The following is a 26,894-nucleotide window of genomic DNA, read 5'->3' on the forward strand; positions in this document are numbered from 1 at the left end:
AAACTCATCCAATTTTATTTTAAACAGTAGCGTGTACGTTCTGCGCTTGCGCTAGATGCAAGAAGTATCCCTAACATCGGGTGGTGGAAACAGGAAATGACAGAACGGAGTGCAGATCATAGATAATCAGATTAGAATAACAGAGCGGTCCACTGAGCCATGGCCTCCAGAAATATCCCAAAGATGCTTTTACTTGTCAAAGTCTCCCCAAACGTATCCGATGGCCCAGGGTAGGGCCAGTGTGTTCCACGCTTTGGCGTTCCCCACGCTGCCTGGAGGTGAAGCTAGCAGTGCGGCCCGGCACGGCCTGTCGGCAGCAGAGTTCATCCAACGGAGGGGAGAAGCCGGAGGGCGAAGTCAGGACCCACTCTACTCTGCCTCTGATTGGCTAGTATGTGAAGTCATGACTCCATGACAGTTACAATACCATGTTGGTTTAAAAAAATAACAAGTCATATTTACCACCATATTTATTGAAACTATTGACTTAAAAAAAAGTTAAAGCAGGTTACGTGACTCAAGCAAACAAAATAAAAGAAAGACAAATAAAAATACATTTGAAAGGTCACTTGGAAAGAAAAAAGAACACCCTTAGTCCCATCAGTGTAATGTGAGCATGACCCTTATGAAGTATGAATCTTTCAGTATAAAGCTTATGAAGTGTGAATCATACAGTATGAATCATACAGTATAAACTTTATTATGAATGAATCATAGTGAACCTTAGGGAGTATGAATCATTCAGTATGAATCAAAGTATAAACCTTATGAAGTATGAATAGTACAGTATAACCTTATGAAGTATGACTTTACAGTATAAACCTGTACGAATCTCCTCTTTATTAGAGCGCAGTGAGATCAAGCCACTAAAATGCCCGTTCACTGGCTGCTACAAATTACTAGCTTTTATTTCTTTAGAAATAGTTTAATATTTCATTCATAATTTCCCCACAAAAAGCCTCCAGCTGCCTGGGGTCTGAGTAGGCCTCTGCCCCTAACGCTACCCTGCTCTATGGGGGTTAGGGTTAACCTTATAGAAACCCTTCATTGAAGAGGAATCACTCTGACTCATCATGGCGGCTTCAGGCGAACACGTAGAACATACAGATACACTCTGGTCCATAACCAAGACACACACTGACAATAGCAAGAAAAGCTCAATAAAAGCTCCTCAATTCTCCACGGTTTTCAGTTTCTTAGTTCAACATAAATCCGGATTTTTCTGTGAATTGTGTATTAAATGGTCTCTATGATCCAATGTGGCTCAGTGGTGGTGAACAGCACTATGAACAATATGTTAACTGTATGATTATGTTGAACTAGAGTTCATCAGATCAGAGACAGTGGATCCTCTAACTCGAACCTCTAGTAACAACAATCCATCAATCAATCAATACTTAATGATTTAAACAACAATCATTATTAAAGGTTATTTCCAAGGTATTTCCTGTGCATCAGAGCGGAAGCAAACAGAACAAGTGCTAAAATGAACAGATCCAGAATCAAATGCGTTTCCCCGGGTAACAAACACCTATCTCCTATCTCCTCACGACACTGCCCCCACCGGGATCCTTCGCTCTAGATTCATGTGAAGGAGCAGGAGAAAGATAAGATAAGGTAAAGGTAAAGATAAGATAAGGTTAAGGGCTTATCGAGCTCTCTCCCTGTTGTGACTCGGTGTCTCTGGAGCGCGCCGCCACAGCGCCCCCAAGTGGAGGAGCAACACGGGGAGCAGAGCAGAGAAAATCAAATATAAAAGGTCTGAGGGGTCGGGGGTCAGCGTCTCCATCCTCCGTGGGGTGGATGTGAGGGGGGTCGGGGGCGGGGCCTCCTCAGGGGCGGACCTCCACGTAGTTGGCGGGGAAGAGGCCGTAGGCCCCCCCACACACGCCACGCCACCAGCCCTCGTCGATCATCTCGATGTTGGTGATGATGTCGTCGGGGTCGAAGGAGATCTCGTCCTCGCCGGCTGCCATGGGAACAGGCGGTGAACACGGGACACGCCCACTGGGATAGCCCCTCCCCCATAGAAGCCCCACCTCACCTGCTTGGTAGTCATAGAGGGCCACGGCAGTCAGCCCCTGGTCCTCAGAGCCGTCGCCTGGGGCGACGTCTGCAACACACACACAGCTCTGATACACAACACACACACAGCTCTGATACACAACACACACACAGCTCTGATACACAACACACACACAGCTCTGATACACAACACACAGCTCTGATACACAACACACAGCTCTGATACACAACACACACACAGCTCTGATACACAACACACACACAGCTCTGATACACAACACTAACACAGCTCTGATACACAACACACACACAGCTCTGATACACAACACACACACAGCTCTGATACACAACACACACACAGCTCTGATACACAACACACAGCTCTGATACACAACACACACACAGCTCTGATACACAACAACCACACAGCTCTGATACACAACACTAACACAGCTCTGATACACAACACACACACAGCTCTGATACACAACACTAACACAGCTCTGATACACAACACTAACACAGCTCTGATACACAACAACCACACAGCTCTGATACACAACACACACACAGCTCTGATACACAACACACACACAGCTCTGATACACAACACACACACAGCTCTGATACACAACACACACACAGCTCTGATACACAACACACACACAGCTCTGATACACAACACTAACACAGCTCTGATACACAACAACCACACAGCTCTGATACACAACACACACACAGCTCTGATACACAACACACACACAGCTCTGATACACAACACACACACAGCTCTGATACACAACACACACACAGCTCTGATACACAACACACACACAGCTCTGATACACAACACTAACACAGCTCTGATACACAACAACCACACAGCTCTGATACACAACACTAACACAGCTCTGATACACAACACACACACAGCTCTGATACACAACACACACACAGCTCTGATACACAACACTAACACAGCTCTGATACACAACACACACACAGCTCTGATACACAACACACACACAGCTCTGATACACAACACACACACAGCTCTGATACACAACACACAGCTCTGATACACAACACACAGCTCTGATACACAACACACACACAGCTCTGATACACAACACACACACAGCTCTGATACACAACAACCACACAGCTCTGATACACAACACTAACACAGCTCTGATACACAACACACACACAGCTCTGATACACAACACTAACACAGCTCTGATACACAACACTAACACAGCTCTGATACACAACAACCACACAGCTCTGATACACAACAACCACACAGCTCTGATACACAACACACACACAGCTCTGATACACAACACACACACAGCTCTGATACACAACACACACACAGCTCTGATACACAACACACACACAGCTCTGATACACAACACACACACAGCTCTGATACACAACACTAACACAGCTCTGATACACAACAACCACACAGCTCTGATACACAACACACACACAGCTCTGATACACAACACACACACAGCTCTGATACACAACACACACACAGCTCTGATACACAACACACACACAGCTCTGATACACAACACACACACAGCTCTGATACACAACACACACAGCTCTGATACACAACACTAAAACAGCTCTGATACACAACACTAACACAGCTCTGATACACAACACACACACAGCTCTGATACACAACACTAACACAGCTCTGATACACAACACACACACAGCTCTGATACACAACACACACACAGCTCTGATACACAACACACACACAGCTCTGATACACAAACACACAGCTCTGATACACAACACTAACACAGCTCTGATACACAACACACACACAGCACTGATACACAACACTAACACAGCTCTGATACACAACACACACACAGCTCTGATACACAACACTAACACAGCTCTGATACACAACACACACAAAGCTCTGATACACAACACACACACAGCTCTGATACACAACACACACAGTTCTGATACACCACACTAAAACAGCTCTGATACACAACACTAACACAGCTCTGATACACAACACTAACACAGCTCTGATACACAAACACACAGCTCTGATACACAACACACACAGCTCTGATACACAACACACACAGCTCTGATACACAACACACACACAGCTCTGATACACAACACTAACACAGCTCTGATACACAACACACACACAGCTCTGATACACAACACTAAAACAGCTCTGATACACAACACTAACACAGCTCTGATACACAACACACACACAGCTCTGATACACAACACACACAGCTCTGATACACAACACTAACACAGCTCTGATACACAACACACACAGCTCTGATACACAACACACACACAGCTCTGATACACAACACTAACACAGCTCTGATACACAACACACACACAGCTCTGATACACAACACACACACAGCTCTGATACACAACACACACACAGCTCTGATACACAACACTAACACAGCTCTGATACACAACACTAACACAGCTCTGATACACAACAACCACACAGCTCTGATACACAACACTAACACAGCTCTGATACACAACACACACACAGCTCTGATACACAACACTAACACAGCTCTGATACACAACACACACACAGCTCTGATACACAACACACACACAGCTCTGATACACAACACACACAGCTCTGATACACAACACTAACACAGCTCTGATACACAACACACACAGCTCTGATACACAACACTAACACAGCTCTGATACACAACACACACACAGCTCTGATACACAACACACACACAGCTCTGATACACAACACACACACAGCTCTGATACACAACACACACACAGCTCTGATACACAAACACACAGCTCTGATACACAACACACACACAGCTCTGATACACAAACACACAGCTCTGATACACAACACTAACACAGCTCTGATACACAACACACACACAGCTCTGATACACAACACTAACACAGCTCTGATACACAACACACACACAGCTCTGATACACAACACTAACACAGCTCTGATACACAACACACACACAGCTCTGATACACAACACACACACAGCTCTGATACACAACACACACACAGCTCTGATACACAACAAACACAGTTCTGATACACCACACTAAAACAGCTCTGATACACAACACTAACACAGCTCTGATACACAACACTAACACAGCTCTGATACACAACACTAACACAGCTCTGATACACAACACTAACACAGCTCTGATACACAAACACACAGCTCTGATACACAACACACACAGCTCTGATACACAACACACACAGCTCTGATACACAACACACACACAGCTCTGATACACAACACACACAGCTCTGATACACAACACACACAGCTCTGATACACAACACACACACATCTCTGATACACAACACTAACACAGCTCTGATACACAACACACAGCTCTGATACACAACACACAGCTCTGATACGCAACACTAACACAGCACTGATACACAAACACACAGCTCTGATACACAACACACACACAGCTCTGATACACAACACTAACACAGCTCTGATACACAACACACACACAGCTCTGATACACAACACTAACACAGCTCTGATACACAACAACCACACAGCTCTGATACACAACACTAACACAGCTCTGATACACAACACACACACAGCTCTGATACACAACACACACAGCTCTGATACACAACACACACAGCTCTGATACACAACACTAACACAGCTCTGATACACAACACTAACACAGCTCTGATACACAACACACACACAGCTCTGATACACAACACACACACAGCTCTGATACACAACACACACACAGCTCTGATACACAACACTAACACAGCTCTGATACACAACACTAACACAGCTCTGATACACAACACTAACACAGCTCTGATACACAACACTAACACAGCTCTGATACACAACACACACACAGCTCTGATACACAACACTAACACAGCTCTGATACACAACACTAACACAGCTCTGATACACAACACACACACAGCTCTGATACACAACACTAACACAGCTCTGATACACAACACACACACAGCTCTGATACACAACACACACACAGCTCTGATACACAACACACACACAGCTCTGATACACAACACACACAGTTCTGATACACCACACTAAAATAGCTCTGATACACAACACTAACACAGCTCTGATACACAACACTAACACAGCTCTGATACACAACACACAGCTCTGATACGCAACACTAACACAGCACTGATACACAAACACACAGCTCTGATACACAACACACACACAGCTCTGATACACAACACACACACAGCTCTGATACACAACACTAACACAGCTCTGATACACAACACACACACAGCTCTGATACACAACACTAACACAGCTCTGATACACAACACTAACACAGCTCTGATACACAACACTAACACAGCTCTGATACACAACACACACACAGCTCTGATACACAACACTAACAAAGCTCTGATACACAACACACACACAGCTCTGATACACAACACACACACAGCTCTGATACACAACACACACAGCTCTGATACACAACACTAAAACAGCTCTGATACACAACACTAACACAGCTCTGATACACAACACACACACAGCTCTGATACACAACACACACAGCTCTGATACACAACACTAACACAGCTCTGATACACAACACACACAGCTCTGATACACAACACACACACAGCTCTGATACACAACACACACACAGCTCTGATACACAACACACACACAGCTCTGATACACAACACTAACACAGCTCTGATACACAACACACACAGCTCTGATACACAACACACACAGCTCTGATACACAACACACACAGCTCTGATACACAACACTAAAACAGCTCTGATACACAACACTAACACAGCTCTGATACACAACACTAACACAGCTCTGATACACAACACTAACACAGCTCTGATACACAACACACACACAGCTCTGATACACAACACACACACAGCTCTGATACAAAACACACACACAGCTCTGATACACAACATACACAGCTCTGATACACAACACTAAAACAGCTCTGATACACAACACTAAAACAGCTCTGATACACAACACTAACACAGCTCTGATACACAACACTAACACAGCTCTGATACACAACACACACAAAGCTCTGATACATAACACTTAAGGGCTCTTTATGGCCCCTCTCACGCAGCGCTAGGGGGTCACGGACCCCTTACGTCCTTGCGGGCCCTCCTTGCGTCCACCTTAAGGGCCGGACGTGCGCCTCCCTAAATCGTAACCTTCCGTCAAGGCGACGCAGCAGCAAGGGCTGTGATTGGTCCGCTCACTAAAACCCGACGCAGAGCCATAAAGGTTCACCACTACGTCGAAGCGTCTGCGTGGTCTTTGTGTTGCGGGAACTTGGAACCATAAAAAGCCCTTAACACACACACACACATGTACGAGCTCTGATACACAACACTAACACACACACACACACACGCCTATGGGAGCTCTGATACACAACACTAGCACACACACCTGTATGAGCTTTGATACACAACACTAGCACACACACACCTGTATGAGCTTTGATACACAACACTAGCACACACACACCTGTATGAGCTTTGATACACAACACTAGCACACACACACTTGTATGAGTTTTGATACACAACACTAGCACACACACACCTGTATGAGCTTTGATACACAACACTAGCACACACACACACACCTGTATGAGCTTTGATACACAACACTAGCACACACACACACACCTGTATGAGCTTTGATACACAACACTAGCACACACACACACCTGTATGAGCTTTGATACACAACACTAGCACACACACACACCTGTATGAGCTTTGATACACAACACTAGCACACACACACACCTGTATGAGCTTTGATACACAACACTAGCACACACACACACCTGTATGAGCTTTGATACACAACACTAGCACACACACACACCTGTATGAGCTTTGATACACAACACTAGCACACACAGAATCCTCTGGAGGCTCACCTCCCGGCTCCGCCTCCACGTTCTGGTACAGGTCCTCCTCTGGTTGGCCGCCGGACATGGTGGGCGGAGCCTCCAGCTCCTCCTCCACCGCAGTGTTCTAACCCAACCACAGGGGGGAGCCAGAGTCACAATGAGGAGCTACAAGGAGACACTGGGGTGTAGGAAGGGTCCTCCTCCTCCTCCGGGAGGGGGTGACACCTCCTCCTCCTCAGGGAGGGGGCGTCACCACCTCCTCCGGGAGGGGGCGTCACCTCCTCCTCCTCCTCCTCCGGGAGGGGGCGTCACCTCCTCCTCCTCAGGGAGGGAGGGGGCGTCACCTCCTCCTCCTCCTCAGGGAGGGAGGGGGCGTCACCTCCTCCTCCTCCTCCGGGAGGGAGGGGGCGTCACCTCCTCCTCCTCCTCCGGGAGGGGGCGTCACCTCCTCCTCCTCCTCCGGGAGGGGGCGTCACCTCCTCCTCCTACTCAGGGAGGGGGCGTCACCTCCTCCTCCTACTCAGGGAGGGGGCGTCAGCTCCTCCTCCTCCTCAGGGAGGGGGCGTCACCTCCTCCTCCTCCTCCGGGAGGGGGCGTCACCTCCTCCTCCTCAGGGAGGGGGCGTCAGCTCCTCCTCCTCCTCAGGGAGGGGGCGTCACCTCCTCCTCCTCCTCAGGGAGGGGGCGTCAGCTCCTCCTCCTCCTCAGGGAGGGGGCGTCACCTCCTCCTCCTCCTCCTCAGGGAGGGGGCGTCAGCTCCTCCTCCTCCTCCTCAGGGAGGGGGCGTCACCTCCTCCTCCTCCTCCTCAGGGAGGGGGCGTCAGCTCCTCCTCCTCCTCAGGGAGGGGGCGTCAGCTCCTCCTCCTCCTCCGGGAGGGGGCGTCACCACATTTTATATTTACATTCAGGGCATTTAGCAGACGCTTTTATCCAAAGCGACTTACAATAAGTACATTTGCTACAATAAGTACATTTGTCATAAGAAGTGAAACAATATATCGCTGTCGGTACAGTAAAGGGGGGAGGGGGCGTCACCTCCACCTCCTCCTCAGGGAGGGGGCCAGACAGACAGACAGACAGGATGACAGACAGACAGACAGACAGGATGACAGACAGACAGACAGGATGACAGACAGACAGACAGACAGACAGACAGGATGACAGACAGACAGACAGACAGGATGACAGACAGACAGACAGACAGACAGGATGACAGACAGGATGACAGACAGGATGACAGACATGATGACAGGATGACAGACAGACAGACAGACAGACAGGATGACAGACAGACAGACAGACAGACAGGATGACAGACAGACAGACAGACGATGCTAAATTAATAAACACTTTATATTTATATTCTTCATGAAGTCGTTTCTCTTCTCACCTGATAGGTGGGCTGGGCCGGAGGGGCGGGGCTAGGGACGCGCACGGGGGCGGGCTCCGGGACACGGGCCGCCTCCTCCTGCTCCTGCTTCCTGCAGGCCGCCTCCTCCTGCTCCTGCTTCCTGCGTGCCTCCTCCTGTTCCTGCTTCTCCTTGGCTTGGCGCCGCCCCCGCTCCTCGTCGGCCCTCCTCCGGTCCTCTTCCTCGTTCTGCTTGGCGATGTTCTCGAAGCGAGCTTTGATGTTCCCCGTACCGCTGCCCGCTGGGGGGGAGAGGGGAGTACTAGAGGTCAGGCAGAACTAGTCAACCCTATGTTGGGTTGAGAGGCCAGGCAGTACTAGTCAAACCCACCAGCCTCCGTGGCCTTGGTCTTCTGATAGGCAGAGCTCGGCCGGTCGATGTCCTCAAAGGTTCCTGCACTCTGCAGAGCAACAGAAAAACGGGAGGTTTAGACACACACACACACACACACACACACACACACACACACACACACACACACACACACACACACACACACACACACACACACACACACACACACACACACACACACACACACACTACCTTATCCATTCTGTCCTGCTGGACACCAAACTTCCCTCCGAATCCTTTGGAATAATCTGGAACCAAAAGAACATCAATCACCAAGAATGTATGTTTTGTATTTTCACAATAAAGGCCTGTCAACACGAGGCCTCCCACTGTGCAGCGGACGTCTTTACGCTCTGACCATAGCTCCAGCAGAAGACCCTAAACCTAGCTCTAACCCTAACCCTAGCTCAAACCCTAGCCCTAGCTCTTACCCTAACCCTAGCTCCAGCAGAATAACCCAGCCCTGGTCCTAACTCTAACCCTAACATTAACAGTTAGAGGCTGGAGGATGAAGTTCGTTCTTCACAGGAGGAATGCTGTGTTTCTCTTAGACGAAGTCAGAACCGACTCTGAACACAACAGCTATTTTAAAAACATTTGCTTGATAATCGTCTGATCCTTAAAACCTCCCACACCGAAAAATCACTCTCTACTCTCTCTATGGTCTGAACTCCGGCATCAACACTCAAATAAAGAATAATGCAGGATCAAAAAATCACTTCACAAAAAAAAAAAAATCACACTTCTCTGGAAACCGCTCTCCCCTTGCAGAGATGACTTCCCGTTCAACACGGTGAATGTTGAGAAAAGGGTCTCACTTCTCCTTTCAGCATCTCACACACACATGCGGTGCAGAATAGAGGAAGTTGTTGGCTTTAAAGAGACCACATCAGAGACGAGAGAGAAGTGAAACCGCTGAATAAAGTGCTTTCATTGGAGCAAGGATTTGCCTGTGAGACACACTTAATCCTCTCACACCCCACCCCCACGCACGCACACACACACGCACGCACGCACGCACGCACGCACGCACGCACACACGCACGCACACACAGTGTGTCTCATGCTGGGGGCGTTCCAATGTGGACGCTGGGAGTGACACTGTACCCCCCCTCCCTGCATACCTTTCTGAGATTCGTGGAGCTGCAGCTTCTCCTGGTGGTCCCAGCCCACCGCCGACTTGTCCTGGCGGTCCGTCTGCACGCCGAACTTGCCCCCAAAGCCCTTGGTGTAATCTGAGATTAAACATCGTTAAATCATTCCTGGGGCATCGGACTGGGGCATCGGACTGGGGCATCGGACTGGGGCATCACTGTAATGGTGGCTCGGTGTCTGCGTCACATCCTAAGAAGGCTTTGTTATCAGGGCTCAGGTTAGTTCAGGGAGCTCAGCAGAAGAAGCCTTTAAAACCACTGTGAACCACTGCTGCTTGAAGTCACCTCCTCTCCCTCTATAGTGCAGATCAGCCTGTACCTCCTAAAGCTCCTCCATGCTCCTGATCAGCCTGTACTTCCTAAAGCTCCTCCATGCTCCTGATCAGCCTGTACCTCCTAAAGCTCCTCCATGCTCCTGCGGGCCCTGGACTGCTTTGGGAGAACTAAGGACTCCTACTAAAGGAGGAGGCTCTCCTATTGGTCCACCGACTAGAGGAGGAGGCTCTCCTATTGGAACAGACAATCTGCTTTGGCTCCATTTTGAATGGTTGTAATTATATGGTATAGATGCAAAATTAGTTTTTCTGAAAGACACAATGACTGCTGCTCTTAGCTAAGTAAATAGTATTGTTAAGCTGACGGTAACAGAACAAACCTTTCTGTGAGTCATGTTTCTCAGTCTTGCCCTGGTACTCAAAGCCCATGGCACTCTTGTCCACCTTGTCGGCCTCTACTCCGTATTTGCCACCAAAGCCTTTGGCGTAATCTAGGAGTGAACCAGCAAATGGGAAAGGGTTAGGGGTGAGAACTGAACATAGCATGATACATTCCTGAAGATATCTGAAAGGAGCAGATGGGAGGTCAGCAGACCTTAACATCTACACCGAAACAGCAAAACTCTAGTCAACCATCACAGGGAATACTTAAGAATCGCTAAGAAAAAGATGAGTGGTCGGCTCATGGGATTCAGGAACCATCTTCACATGCCTGAACAGGAAAGAACAACAGAGGAGTGAAGTGAGAGGAGGAATACAAACAAGACTGGAGAAGGAACTCACCGCCGCATGCAGGGACACGTTGGAGTGTGTGGGGGTGTTAAATATATATATATATATATATATATATATATATATATATTTAATTCACAGTATCGCTTGTGCACCATCCTACCTACTACTACTTTTCTTTTATATATTTTGGTCAATATTTATCAGATGTTCACACTACTGATTACAGCGGTTCCAATGCAGTGATCAAAAGATGAGATTAATGTCAATATTTACCCAATAGCCGCATGATTCAAAATGTTCCCTATGGATAAAACATTCAAATCTGAAACATTAAAACTATTCAACCATCCTTTGAAATAGTGCCTGCCTGTCTGCCAGTCCGTCTGCCCCTCTGCCCCTCTGTCTCTCTACCTTCCCCTCTGTCTGCCTGCCTGTTGCCTGCCCCTCTGTCTGCCTGTCTGCCTGTCTGTCTGCCTGCCTGCCTGCCTGCCTGTCTGTCTGCTGACCTTTCTGGGACTCGTGTTTCTCCGTCTTGCTCTGGTAGTCGAAGCCGAGAGCGCTCTGGTCCACGCGGTCTGCCTGCACCCCGTAGCGACCTCCGAACCCCGCCGAGTAATCTGCAGAGAGGGGTCAAAGGTCAGGGTTCAAAGGTCAGGTTTACCCCCTAACCCTGTGGAGTGGTCTACAGACACAGGGGTCAAAGGTCAGGTTAACCCCCTAACCCTGTGGAGTAGTCTACAGACACAGGGGTCAAAGGTCAGGTTTACCCCCTAACCCTGTAGAGTAGTCTACAGACACAGGGGTCAAAGGTCAGGTTTACCCCCTAACCCTGTGGAGTAGTCTACAGACACAGGGGTCAAAGGTCAGGTTTACCCCCTAACCCTGTAGAGTAGTCTACAGACACAGGGGTCAATGGTCAGGTTTACCCCCTAACCCTGTAGAGTAGTCTACAGACACAGGGGTCAAAGGTCAGGTTTACCCCCTAACCCTGTGGAGTAGTCTACAGACACAGGGGTCAATGGTCAGGTTTACCCCCTAACCCTGTGGAGTAGTCTACAGACACAGGGGTCAAAGGTCAGGTTAACCCCCTAACCCTGTGAAGTAGTCATAGACACAACGAAGCGTCTGGCCGGTTTAATACACGGCCGTGATATTCAGATTCATGTCTCTTGATGTTTCGACCCTAACCCCTAAACTTAACCCCTGGTCCTTCTACAGCCTGGGGGGTTAGTAGCTGTAGACTGGTCCTACTACAGCCTGGTCCTACTACAGCCTGGTCCTACTACAGCCTGGGGGGTTAGTAGCTGTAGACTGGTCCTACTACAGCCTGGTCCTACTACAGCCTGGTCCTACTACAGCCTGGGGGGTTAGTAGCTGTAGACTGGTCCTACTACAGCCTGGTCCTACTACAGCCTGGTCCTACTACAGCCTGGGGGGTTAGTAGCTGTAGACTGGTCCTACTACAGCCTGGTCCTACTACAGCCTGGTCCTACTACAGCCTGGGGGGTTAGTAGCTGTAGACTGGTCCTACTACAGCCTGGTCCTACTACAGCCTGGTCCTACTACAGCCTGGGGGGTTAGTAGCTGTAGACTGGTCCTACTACAGCCTGGTCCTACTACAGCCTGGTCCTACTACAGCCTGGTCCTACTACATCCTGGGGGGTTAGTAGCTGTAGACTGGTCCTACTACAGCCTGGTCCTACTACAGCCTGGTCCTACTACAGCCTGGTCCTACTACAGCCTGGTCCTACTACAGCCTGGGGGGTTAGTAGCTGTAGACTGGTCCTACTACAGCCTGGTCCTACTACAGCCTGGTCCTACTACAGCCTGGTCCTACTACAGCCTGGTCCTTCTACACTAGTATCCATTGTGCAGCACAGCTCGTTTAATGTGTTTAACAAAACCTTTCTGAGATGCGTGCTTCTCCGTCTTTCCGGCGTACTCAAACCCGACAGCTGACTGGAAGGAGAACACACACACACACACACACACACTTAGCTGAATAATAGATTTACTAAAATGTACATTATAGTGCTATCATTATAGCGATACCTTTACTATAGATCCATAGCTCCGTTATATGTGCAGCTTTTGGAGCCCAAGATTCACCCCATGTGAATAATCAGAATAACGTCTGGTCAAAGCACACACCTCCATCAGAACAGACACGGGCCAATGTTCACCCTATAGGGCCTAACCCTAACCCTAAAGGGCCTAACCCTAACCCTAACCCTCCATCAGAACATACACGGGCCAATGTTCACCCTATAGGGCCTAGGCCTAACCCTAACCCTAACCCTCGATCAGAACAGACACGGGCCAATGTTCACCCTAGAGGGCCTAACCCTAACCCTAAAGGGCTTAACCCTAACCCTAGAGGGCCTAACCCTAACCCTAGAGGGCCTAACCCTAGAGAGCCTAACCCTAACCCTAGAGGGCCTAACCCTAGCCCTAGAGGGCCTAACCCTAACCCTAGCCCTAGAGGGCCTAACCCTAGAGGGCCTAACCATAACCCTAGAGGGCTTAACCCTAACCCTAGAGGGCCTAACCCTAACCCTAGAGGGCCTAACCCTAGAGAGCCTAACCCTAACCCTAGAGGGCCTAACCCTAGCCCTAGAGGGCCTAACCCTAACCCCAGAGGGCCTAACCCTAACCCTAGAGGGCCTCACCCTACAGAGCCTAACCCTAGAGGGCCTAACCCTAACCCTAGAGGGCCTCACCCTAACTCTAGAGGGCCTAACCTTAACCCTAGAGGGCCTAACCCGCATCTTATCCTTCGGAAGGGGAGAGAGGGCCTACCTGGTCCACACGGTCGGCCTGCACACCGAACTTGCCCCCAAAGCCCTTGGAGGTGTCCGTCTGGGAGCAGTGCGTGGACAGCTTGCTCTGGTAGTCGTGGCCAACGGCAGACTGTCAAGGAGAGAGAGCACAGCGCTGAAGACACAGAGGGAGAAGAGGCATCCGCAGTGTGAGGGTGTGAGAGATAGACGGATCACCATCAGCCTGACCAGGGGATGCAGAATGCTGATACCGACTCACTACAGCGCTGCCCTAGTGAGCACTGCAGCCCGGGGGGGGGGCAACTGGGCAACAGGCCGGGGTGTCAAGAGGGCAACAGGCTGGGAGGGCAACAGAGCAACACTGGCCCGCCCATCCAGGGAGGAGGTGTAGAGGAGGGGGTGATGGAGTACTGGTACAGCAACAGCAAGGCCCCACTCTGACCCTAACCCTAAGCCTAACCCACTCTGACCCCCCACTCTGACCCCCAGACCCCACTCTGACCCCCCACTCTGACCCTAACCCTAACCCTAACCCACTCTGACCCCCCACTCTGACCCCCAGACCCCACTCTGACCCCCCACTCTGACCCTCACCCTAACCCTAACCCACTCTGACCCCCCACTCTGACCCCCAGACCCCACTCTGACCCCCCACTCTGACCCTAACCCTAACCCTAACCCACTCTGACCCCCCACTCTGACCTCCAGGGCTGCTGGACGATAGCCTTTGACGAGACATGTCGACGTTGAAATTTGTTTAGACTGTTAACAAAAATCGACCAGGAAACTCCTATTGCCAGGTCCTATGGTCGGGGAAACAGGAGATGCAATGAAAGCTAGGCCTGCAGTCCCGCTAGGCCTGCAGGTAAAGCTAGGCCTGCAGGTAAAGCTAGGCCTGCAGGTAAAGCTAGGCCTGCAGTCCCGCTAGGCCTGCAGGTAAAGCTAGGCCTGCAGGTAAAGCTAGGCCTGCAGGTAAAGCTAGGCCTGCAGTCCCGCTAGGCCTGCAGGTAAAGCTAGGCCTGCAGTCCCGCTAGGCCTGCAGGCTAAGCTAGGCCTGCAGGTAAAGCTAGGCCTGCAGGTAAAGCTAGGCCTGCAGGTAAAGCTAGGCCTGCAGGTAAAGCTAGGCCTGCAGGTAAAGCTAGGCCTGCAGGTAAAGCTAGGCCTGCAGGTAAAGCTAGGCCTGCAGGTAAAGCTAGGCCTGCAGTCCCGCTAGGCCTGCAGGTAAAGCTAGGCCTGCAGGTAAAGCTAGGCCTGCAGTCCCGCTAGGCCTGCAGGTAAAGCTAGGCCTGCAGGTAAAGCTAGGCCTGCAGGTAAAGCTAGGCCTGCAGGTAAAGCTAGGCCTGCAGGTAAAGCTAGGCCTGCAGTCCCGCTAGGCCTGCAGGTAAAGCTAGGCCTGCAGGTAAAGCTAGGCCTGCAGGTAAAGCTAGGCCTGCAGGCCTAGGGTAGAGCATCCAGGTCCCTTCATAGGTCATAGGTCAGGGTTAGGGTCAGGGTCAGGGTCAGGGTTAGAGCTGAACCCCGAGGTGTGGGCAGACCCGGGGTCAAAGGAACACTGATGAGTTTAGGGTTGGGTTGAGCAGTATTCAAGGCACAAAGATCAATGATGCGATGGATTTTCTGTCTGTGTTTGGTGATAGATTAGTCGTGCTGACTCAGCTGTTAAATATTATAACCTAGTAAACATTGTGAGCAGATGGCCCTCACTGGGAACTCCTTCATACTAATCAGAACAAAGTAACAATGACATTAAAAGATATTTTTTTAGCACAAATATCCCAGTATAATATTAAACATAAAACACTGGTGCTGACTGACAATCTAGTATGAATACCAACATTGGGGCTGTGAACAGTTAATCTGGGTTTACAGTTAATCTGGGTTACAGTGAATCGGGGTTTACAGCGAATCTGGGCCTATGTTGAATCTTAACTAGGGGACAGCAGTGTAGGGGTGCAGGGTGTCTAGGGGACAGCAGTGTAGGTTTAGGGTAGGCCTGCACGATAAATTGTTATAAAATCGCGATCTCGATTCGCCCCTGTGTGGATTTATGTTTTAAATTACTTCAATTTTATTTTATTTATATATTTTTCTTTTAAGCCTTCATTTACAGGTGTGTGGAGTTGGTTCAGTGGTTATAAAAAGCCAGCAATTAAAGACAATGTGCTGCTATATGTACAAAATAATCAATCCAGTTTTTGATACTGCACTTTAATCAGCTATAAAGGGTGATATGAAAGGCAACGTGCTAGAGGTGCTGTTACGTGGTAGTGCTGGCTCTTGAGCTGTTTGTTCTCCACTAATGTCTTGCTTTTGCCTCCTGCACTCCATCATATCAATCACCTCCTGGAGGCGGAGCACTGTGGCTGCAGGATGCTGGTCGGCTCGCCCTGATTGTTGACCCCGCCCCACACATATAAAGCCAAGTGGAAGATGCCGGCTCACTCTCTCTCCACTGAGCACAGACGCTGGCACACTTGTACCTTTTGTAAATTCTGTTAAAGATATCATATTTGTTGTTGCTCTTGGTGGTTACTTTCTGCACGTTAAGGTAAGAGCAAGCGTAGCTATACAGTTTCCACTGTTTTATTTTGTGCACTGTCGGGCACGGAAGCTCCCAGGCAGTTAGCGTGAGGTTTTTCCTTTGCAATTTTCCCTTTCTGTAATGTGGTAACCACTTAGGCCTTTTCTGCTGACTGGGTTTCTTTTTAGTTGCTGTTACTGGTTTCACTGGACCTCAGTGGTGGAACGAGCTCCCTACCGATGTCAGGACCGCAGAGTCGCTCACCAGCTTCCGCAAAAGACTCAAAACTCACCTGTTCAGAGTTCATCTGCACAGCCACCATTGAATGTTGTACGTCCTGGCACTTGTACATTGCACTTATTCAAGGTACTTAATTGTGTAGCATCTACAGTAGCTGCTATCGCTGCTTTACACAGGGAATGGGTTGGCCTAGCGATTGTAATACTTGCACTTGGTTCTATGAACGTCTTTACTGTACCGACAGCGATATATTGTTTCACTTCTTATGACAAATGTACTTATTGTAAGTCGCTTTGGATAAAAGCGTCTGCTAAATGCCCTAAATGTAAATGTAAATGTTTCACTTGTGCGAAACCTTACGATCATTGTCAACCATAAAGCATTGTTTTCCCCAAAAACCCTGTTTGTCTTTATGTTGGGTTGTCCAAAGGCTGCTGATTTTATGTTTGTTGGACACCGTAAAAGGTGCCAAAAAACTATGTTTGGTACTGCCATTTCTTTTATTTTGTCATGGTTCATTTGTGCATTAAAAAGTACATTTTGTGAGATAAACATCGTGGCAGAGAATCATGATCTCAATTCTAAGATAAAATCGTGATTCAAAATGTTCCCCGAATCGTGCAGGCCTAGTTTAGGGTGCACCCTAACCCTAACCCTGGTTTAGGGTGCTAGAGGTTAGGGTGCTAGGGGACAGCAGTGTAGGGGTTAGGGTGCTAGGTGACAGCAGTGTAGGTGTTAGGGTGCTAGGGGACAGCAGTGTAGGGGGTAGGGTGCTAGGGGACAGCAGTGTAGGGGTTAGGGTGCTAGGGGACAGCAGTGTAGGGGATAGGGTGCTAGGGGACAGCAGTGTAGGGGGTAGGGTGCAAGGGGACAGCAGTGTAGGGGTTAGGGTGCTAGGGGACAGCAGTGTAGGGGTTAGGGTGCTAGGGGTTAGGGTGCTAGGGGACAGCAGTGTAGGGGGTAGGTTGCTAGGGGTTAGGGTGCTAGGGGACAGCAGTGTAGGGGTTAGGGTGCTAGGGGACAGCAGTGTAGGGGGTAGGGTGCTAGGGGACAGCAGTGTAGGGGGTAGGGTGCTAGGGGACAGCAGTGTAGGGGTTAGGGTGCTAGGGGACAGCAGTGTAGGGGTTAGGGTGCTAGGGGACAGCAGTGTAGGGGTTAGGGTGCTAGGGGACAGCAGTTTAGGGGCTAGGGTGCTAGGGGACAGCAGTGTAGGGGTTAGGGTGTCGCTCTGGTACCTTGTCCATGCGGTCCTGCTGAACCCCGAACTTGCCCCCGTACCCATGAGAGGCTTTGGGCATGTCGTCCTGCTCCTTCTGCTTCATGGACGTGTGTTCTGTGGACACGTTGGCTCGCAGCTGGTGGATGCTGCAGGGAGGAGATGAGCTTAGAGCGCTGGAGACAAAAGAGGTCCAGAGATAGAAGGCTTAGCTTCAGCTCCTCACTTGATGTGCTCCTGGTGTCCGGAGCCCTCCACCGTCTTTGCTCCCCATCGCTGCTCCTTCTCCGTCACGTCATTCTGGAGAGAGACGACCCACTCAGACACCGAACCACAGAGACCACCGGGACAGGCTTTAGGGGACTGCTGATCAAGGGTTAGATGGTGGGGCATGGTGATGGGGACCTTGGTGTAGTCATAGATAGGGCTGGGGTTAGATGATACCTCAAAGTCAGGGTCCGTCTCCCAGTCGTCACCGCCGTCCTCCACAGCAACGCTGACAGACTGTCCCGCGGCGGCCTTCCACATCGTCTGAGATGTCCTTCAAACACACACAGGCTGCACACGCAGCTCCACTGCTTAGAGTGGCTGAAGGAACATCTGGAGTCTTCAGTTACAGAACTCAAACACCAGAGTTAAGGAATCTCCTGAATCCTGACTCAACACATTCTGAACAAGCAGCAGCTGGTTCCAATTCTGCAAAACACAGTGTGCTGCGCAGTGTGCTACACACTGTGCTACACACAATGTAATACACAGTGTCATACACAGTTTAATACACAGTGTCATACACAATGCCATGATCGTGGCATCAGTCATTGTAGGGGGTGCAAAAAGAAATGAGGATAAATTGATGAGGTAGAAGATCAAATGAATGATACATGATGGACCATCCAACACCAAAGGGTTAGGGTTAGGGTAACCATCTAACCCTAAAGTAGTAGACCATATAAAGGGTTAGGGTAACCATCTAACCCTAAAGTAGTAGACCATATAAAGGGTTAGGGTAACCACCTAACCCTAAAGTAGTAGGCCATATAAAGGGTTAGGTTAACCATCTAACCCTAAAGTAGTAGACCATATAAAGGATGAGGTTAACCATCTAACCCTAAAGTAGTAGACCATATAAAGGGTTAGGGTAACCATCTAAACCTAAAGTAGTAGACCATATAAAGGGTTAGGGTAACCATCTAACCCTAAAGTAGTAGACCATATAAAGGGTTAGGGTAACCATCTAACCCTAAAGTAGTAGACCATATAAAGGGTTAGGGTAACCATCTAACCCTAAAGTAGTAGACCATATAAAGGGTTAGGGTAACCATCTAACCCTAAAGTAGTAGGCCATATAAAGGGTTAGGTTAACCATCTAACCCTAAAGTAGTAGACCATATAAAGGATGAGGTTAACCATCTAACCCTAAAGTAGTAGACCATATAAAGGGTTAGGGTAACCATCTAACCCTAAAGTAGTAGACCATATAAAGGGTGAGGTTAACCATCTAACCCTAATGTAGTAGACCATATAAAGGGTTAGGGTAACCATCTAACCCTAATGTAGTAGACCATATAAAGGGTTAGGGTAACCATGTAACCCTAAAGTAGTAGACCATATAAAGGGTGAGGTTAACCATCTAACCCTAAAGTAGTAGACCATATAAAGGGTTAGGGTAACCATCTAACCCTAAAGTAGTAGACCATATAAAGGGTGAGGTTAACCATCTAACCCTATCCTAAGTAGTAGATAAAGGTGGTAAATCTCGGTGTGTTAACATGTGGAACAAACACAGATATGATGATCGCCAAGCAAAAGGTTAATATAATAATATTAAACAACGTTGTGTCATTTAATATTCAACATTTAGTGTAAGATGTAAAGGCTAAAAATCTCATAATGAACAGGTCACACCACCATAGGTTAGGGTTAGTAGTTAGGGTTAAGACTAAACATCTCATTATTTACTGGTTTAACACCATAGATTAGGGTTAGTAGTTAGGATTAAGATGTAAAGGCTAAAGATCTCATAATGTACAGTTCACACCACCATAGGGTTAGTAGTTAGGGTTAATATGTAGAGAATAGGGTTAGTTAACATCTCCAATAATGAACAGGTTTCACCAGACGATCATTAGCGACTAAAGAATATATAACCTCAAGGAGTCCCTTATAGAGAAGGTGATGTGATAGGATGGAGATAGTTAGGGTAAGGGCTAGTTAGAGGTAGTTGTTAGGGTTAAGATGCTGACCCTGGCTGTGATTTGTGGTTAGCCGTCTCCTTTAGCTAGGGTTAGTAGTTAGGATTGGTTAGGGTAAGTAGTTAGGGTTAGCTGTCTCCTTTAGCTAGCCAGCCTCAGTCTTCTCCCTTATAAGTTAAGATAAGATAAACCGAGAGGTACTCACCGAACAGAGAGATGAAGAGATAACTACACCCTACTAACTAACCCAACTAAACCAAGACGAGCCCCAGTTGGCGCTACGAGATCTGATCGGGAAAATTGACGAGTGGCTCCTGGATCCTCTTCCGGCTTCATCCCACTTCCTGCTTCAAGTGACGTCACCCTCACGGAGGCATAGGATCCTCATCATGGGTGTACGATCAGATTCTACACCCATGAGTGTTTATCTTGTTATCACCTCTGGACGAAGCTAATCTGATTTCAGGCCATTCATTAATCAATCAATAGCAAGATTCTTTTTTAAGACAAAGCCTACCCAAGGAGTACATTTCACATTAATGAACCATTCCTTATTGAGTTCATTATATTCGAATTAGAGTATAGATAACTATTGATATAAATACTTAATACATATAGTTGCATAGGCGGTTGGAAATCAACCATTACAAATATAAAGCAAGTTTGTTTTACTGTGTGGTCAGTGAAAAGTAGGTTTCAGTATTTTATTGAAAGTAAGCAATAAATAATACTGTGATAAAAATAGCTCATAAGTATTCAGACTGTACATCATTGTTACAAGTTCAGGAGAAATCTCAAAGGAAGGAGGGAAACAAAACAGCAACATGATTTGCATTGTGCAGTTATGCCTTAAAAAAAAAAAATCACAGCGACAGACAATAATATAACATTACGAACCATTACATGAAGAACAGCTCCGGCCATCGGCCATGATCCAATAGAGGAACCGGTTTCAAGTGCTTGCAAGTCAAAAATAGACCTACTGCATGGACACTCGAAAGAAAAAAGGTGACAACACGCACGCACACACAAAACACACAGTGATGAGTAATAATAAATAACAAAAGGACATTATGGAGTTAAGAAACAATAAGGCTTGATATGAAGTTTTCGTACAAAGTGTTTTTCTTCCTTATAAAAAGTATTTTGGATCCCGTCGTGGTCTCGGAGATCGGAGATCCAGAGGCCGCGTGGAGTTGGTCCATCGGAGGAGAGCAGCTCAGAGCCTTCCGTAACCTGAGGTCCTTACTGTACGGGGGGCTGGCCCGCTCTCTGGGGCGGGGGGGCCTTACTGTACGGGGGGCTGGCCCGCTCTCCGGGGGGGGGTCTTACTGTACGGGGGGCTTACTGTACGGGGGGCTGGCAGTGAGGGGGGAGGGAGGGGGTCATTCAGGTTAAGGCGGGGGGAGGGCGAGGGGGTCGTTAAGGCGGGGGGAGGGCGGGGGGGTCGTTAAGGCGGGGGGAGGGCGGGGGGGTCGTTCAGGTTAAGGCGGGGGGGGTATAAAGTGGGGCGTGAGGCTCTCCCTCACATGCAAGATCAACTAGAGAACCTGGAATTGTGTTTTCACTTGCATCTGAAAGTAGCCCTATGTTCTGTTTTCACTACAGTTATATGGCTTTTCTTTGCTTCTATTCAAGAGTTTTGTTTTGGTATCGATATGGAGGAGTGCAGGAAGGTGAGGGTTCTGTTCAACGTGACCATGGAGACGGGCTATGGACACCAAGGACCAGGTGACAGGTCCATGGACCAGGTGACAGGTCCATGGACCAGGTGACACGTCCATGGACCAGGTGACACGTCCATGGACCAGGTGACAGGTCCATGGACCAGGTGGCAGGTCCATGGACCAGGTGACACGTCCATGGACCAGGTGACACGTCCAAGGACCAGGTGACACGTCCATGGACCAGGTGACAGGTCCATGGATCAGGTGACAGGTCCATGGACCAGGTGACACGTCCATGGACCAGGTGACACGTCCAAGGACCAGGTGACAGGTCGATGGACCAGGTGACACGCCCATGGACCAGGTGACACGCCCATGGACCAGGTGACACGCCCAAGGACCAGGTGACACGTCCATGGACCAGGTGACACGTCCATGGACCAGGTGACACGTCCATGGACCAGGTGACAGGTCGATGGACCAGTTGACCCGTCCATGGACCAGGTGACAGGTCCATGGACCAGGTGGCAGGTCGATGGACCAGGTGTCAGGTCGATGGTGTACCATACAGCAGCGGGCGGCTCCAGGTCCAGCATGATAGCAAACAGGAACTCCAGCAATATATATATTCACTCATAGGGTTAGGGTTAGGGTAACCCTAACCCTATATTGGATATTCACTCATACGTACAAGATGCAATTATACACAAGACATTTGTTAAAAATAAGTTCCAAGGGTTAAATGGGTAAAAGGCTATTGTATTAATTTATGTCATGTGTCAAAGTCACTTGAGAATGAATTCAACAATCAGAATTCAAATGAAGAGGAATAACCCTAAAATGAAAAAGATACAACAAAAATATAGAATGAGAAAAGAAATATATATATATAAAAAAAACAGATTATATATATATATATATATAAAGATTAGATCAAATGTCTGATAGAAATCTACAAACCCCAGACAGTGGAAATATTAATTTCCACCTGAAATAGACATAAGGGCCCAGGCTTATTAAAGGGTCAAATAAAGAGGATTACATGAAGCTTCTAAAATCTATTATTCTCCCCCTCTCTTGCCAAGATAAATAGGATATAAAACATAGATACACCTAGCATATTTCCTCTACGGATACCCAGAGAAGGTGAAAATAGGACTAAATTCATGTTAAAACACAAGGTCTTGTCCGTGGAGGTCGTCTCAGTTCATCATCCTGGTTTTGAAGGCAGGAAATTCACTCTCGTCTTCTGACCAGTGGCTACCTGTAGAAATAATGAGGATACACTAAGAAATAGAGAATAAGGGAGATACATACATAGAGAGGCGGAGAAAGAGAGACCAGGGAAGGGAGGCACGAGAAGCAGAGCGATGGAGAGGGACAGGAAGGGAGGAGAGAGACAGGAAGGGAGGAGAGAGACAGGAAGGGAGGAGAGAGAAGGGAAGGGAGGAGAGACAGGAAGGGAGGAGAGAGAAGGGAAGGGAGGAGAGAGACAGGAAGGGAGGAGAGAGACAGGAAGGGAGGAGAGACAGGAAGGGAGGAGAGAGAAGGGAAGGGAGGAGCGAGACAGGAAGGGAGGAGAGAGACAGGAAGGGGGGAGAGAGAAGGGAAGGGAGGAGAGACAGGAAGGGAGGAGAGAGACAGGAAGGGAGGAGAGAGACGGGAAGGGAGGAGAGAAAGGAAGGGAGGAGAGAGACAGGAAGGGAGGAGAGAGACAGGAAGGGAGGAGAGAGACAGGAAGGGAGAAGAGCAGAACATGCGTTATTAAAGCAGAAGCAGCGCTGCAGCGCCTGGCCTGAGAGAGGCAGTGTGATGGGCTTCATTAAGCACTCTGCTGGCCTGAGAGAGGCAGTGTGAAGGGCTTCATTAAGCACTCTGCTGGCCTGATGGCAGTGTGAAGGGCTTCATTAAGCACTCTGCTGGCCTCAGGCAGTGTGAGGGGCTTCATTAAGCACTCTGCTGGCCTGATGGCAGTGTGAGGGGCTTCATTAAGCACTCTGCTGGCCTGATGGCAGTGTGAGGGGCTTCATTAAGCACTCTGCCGGCCTGATGGCAGTGTGAAGGGCTTCATTAAGCACTCTGCTGGCCTCAGGCAGTGTGAGGGGCTTCATTAAGCACTCTGCTGGCCTCAGGCAGTGTGAAGGGCTTCATTAAGCACTCTGCTGGCCTCAGGCAGTGTGAGGGGCTTCATTAAGCACTCTGCTGGCCTGATGGCAGTGTGAGGGGCTTCATTAAGCACTCCGCTGGCCTCAGGCAGTGTGAGGGGCTTCATTAAGCACTCTGCTGGCCTGATGGCAGTGTGAGGGGCTTCATTAAGCACTCTGCTGGCCTCAGGCAGTGTGAAGGGCTTCATTAAGCACTCTGCTGGCCTGATGGCAGTGTGAGGGGCTTCATTAAGCACTCTGCTGGCCTGATGGCAGTGTGAAGGGCTTCATTAAGCACTCTGCTGGCCTCAGGCAGTGTGGGGGTCTTCATTAAGCACTCTGCTGGCCTCAGGCAGTGTGAGGGGCTTCATTAAGCACTCTGCTGGCCTGATGGCAGTGTGAGGGGCTTCATTAAGCACTCTGCTGGCCTGATGGCAGTGTGAAGGGCTTCATTAAGCACTCTGCTGGCCTCAGGCAGTGTGAGGGGCTTCATTAAGCACTCTGCTGGCCTGATGGCAGTGTGAGGGGCTTCATTAAGCACTCTGCTGGCCTGATGGCAGTGTGAGGGGCTTCATTAAGCACTCTGCTGGCCTTAGGCAGTGTGAGGGGCTTCATTAAGCACTCTGCTGGCCTCAGGCAGTGTGAGGGGCTTCATTAAGCACTCTGCTGGCCTCAGGCAGTGTGAGGGGGTTCATTAAGCACTCTGCTGGCCTCAGGCAGTGTGAGGGGCTTTATTAAGCACTCTGCTGGCCTCAGGCAGTGTGAGGGGCTTCATTAAGCACTCTGCTGGCCTCAGGCAGTGTGAGGGGCTTCATTAAGCACTCTGCTGGCCTGATGGCAGTGTGAGGGGCTTCATTAAGCACTCTACTGGCCTCAGGCAGTGTGAGGGGCTTTATTAAGCACTCTGCTGGCCTCAGGCAGTGTGAGGGGCTTCATTAAGCACTCTGCTGGCCTCAGGCAGTGTGAGGGGCTTCATTAAGCACTCTGCTGGCCTGATGGCAGTGTGAGGGGCTTCATTAAGCACTCTGCTGGCCTCAGGCAGTGTGGGGGTCTTCATTAAGCACTCTGCTGGCCTCAGGCAGTGTGAGGGGCTTCATTAAGCACTCTGCTGGCCTGATGGCAGTGTGAGGGGCTTCATTAAGCACTCTGCTGGCTTGATGGCAGTGTGAAGGGCTTCATTAAGCACTCTGCTGGCCTCAGGCAGTGTGAGGGGCTTCATTAAGCACTCTGCTGGCCTGATGGCAGTGTGAGGGGCTTCATTAAGCACTCTGCTGGCCTGATGGCAGTGTGAGGGGCTTCATTAAGCACTCTGCTGGCCTCAGGCACTGTGAGGGGCTTCATTAAGCACTCTGCTGGCCTCAGGCAGTGTGAGGGGCTTTATTAAGCACTCTGCTGGCCTCAGGCAGTGTGAGGGGCTTCATTAAGCACTCTGCTGGCCTCAGGCAGTGTGAGGGTCTTCATTAAGCACTCTGCTGGCCTCAGGCAGTGTGAGGGGCTTCATTAAGCACTCTGCTGGCCTCAGGCAGTGTGAGGGGCTTCATTAAGCACTCTGCTGGCCTGATGGCAGTGTGAGGGGCTTCATTAAGCACTCTGCTGGCCTGAAGGCAATGTGAGGCTTCATTAAGCACTCTGCTGGCCTGATGGCAGTGTGAGGGGGCTTTAAGGACTGAAAGACTTTATTATTATTATTATTATGAGTAATTGAATCCTGACTGACAGGGAAAGCGCCTGGTTTGTGTAATACATAGAATGGGAACAAAGAGAATGTTTCCGTTTTATAAAACTTGAAAGTAGTTAAAGGATTAAGTCACCCAAAATGTAAAAGTCTTAATCAATTATGCAACCACTCCCGGGCAGAATAATTTGACCTTTTAACATTGTCTTTCATCTGATTCAGTCGGATACAATTTGTTTGAATACTCTGTAGATTGTTAAACTAGTTTTTTTCATTCTTCTTCAGGCTGTTGAACTCCTTTCTACATCATGAACTGAAACTCTGCCCCCTAGTGCCCATTGGTTGTCCTTTGAACACGGCTAGAAAGGCTTTCAACAGAATGGAGGCCCGACTGAACACACAGAATGTGGCCTGGCGAGATCAGGATGGTCTCAGAGCCTCTGAGCATCAACAGAGCGACATCTCCT

At 48.9% G+C, this 26,894-nt stretch overlaps 2 protein-coding genes across 6 annotated transcripts in view; both read right to left on the bottom strand.

The window, feature by feature from the left end:
- Positions 1-455: 455 nt before the first annotated feature.
- On the bottom strand, positions 456-21,280 carry cttn (cortactin). Of its 3 annotated transcripts, none has more exons than XM_079736238.1 (15): positions 21,147-21,280; positions 19,194-19,290; positions 18,976-19,049; positions 18,769-18,898; positions 14,792-14,902; positions 13,897-13,951; positions 12,499-12,609; positions 11,638-11,748; positions 10,953-11,063; positions 10,021-10,076; positions 9,805-9,874; positions 9,456-9,715; positions 8,094-8,190; positions 2,045-2,113; positions 456-1,969 (listed from the first exon to the last, which is right to left on the bottom strand). In XM_079736238.1, the coding sequence occupies exons 2-15, from the start codon at positions 19,275-19,277 to the stop codon at positions 1,833-1,835; spliced, it is 1,476 nt and encodes a 491-aa protein (XP_079592364.1). In that variant the 5' UTR covers positions 19,278-19,290; positions 21,147-21,280; the 3' UTR covers positions 456-1,832. The 3 variants fall into 3 exon arrangements, with proteins under 3 accessions (XP_079592364.1, XP_079592362.1, XP_079592363.1); XM_079736236.1 differs by having other exon boundaries at positions 19,194-19,307; XM_079736237.1 differs by having other exon boundaries at positions 19,194-19,337; positions 21,147-21,243.
- A 351-nt stretch (positions 21,281-21,631) lies between these two features.
- The window catches only part of ppfia1 (PTPRF interacting protein alpha 1), a 50,517-nt gene continuing 45,254 nt past the window's right edge, over positions 21,632-26,894 (bottom strand). For 2 of the 3 annotated variants that reach the window (XM_079736233.1, XM_079736234.1), the window contains one exon: positions 21,632-23,872. In XM_079736233.1, the coding sequence (XP_079592359.1) occupies positions 23,811-23,872 (62 nt within the window). In that variant the 3' untranslated portion in view covers positions 21,632-23,810. Of the gene's footprint in view, positions 23,895-26,894 lie in introns of all 3 variants that reach the window. The other variant, XM_079736235.1, reaches the window with a different exon arrangement.

The sequence above is a fragment of the Pollachius pollachius genome (genome assembly GCF_949987615.1).
Source record: "Pollachius pollachius genome assembly, chromosome: 5".
Taxonomy (NCBI): Eukaryota; Metazoa; Chordata; class Actinopteri; order Gadiformes; family Gadidae; genus Pollachius; species Pollachius pollachius.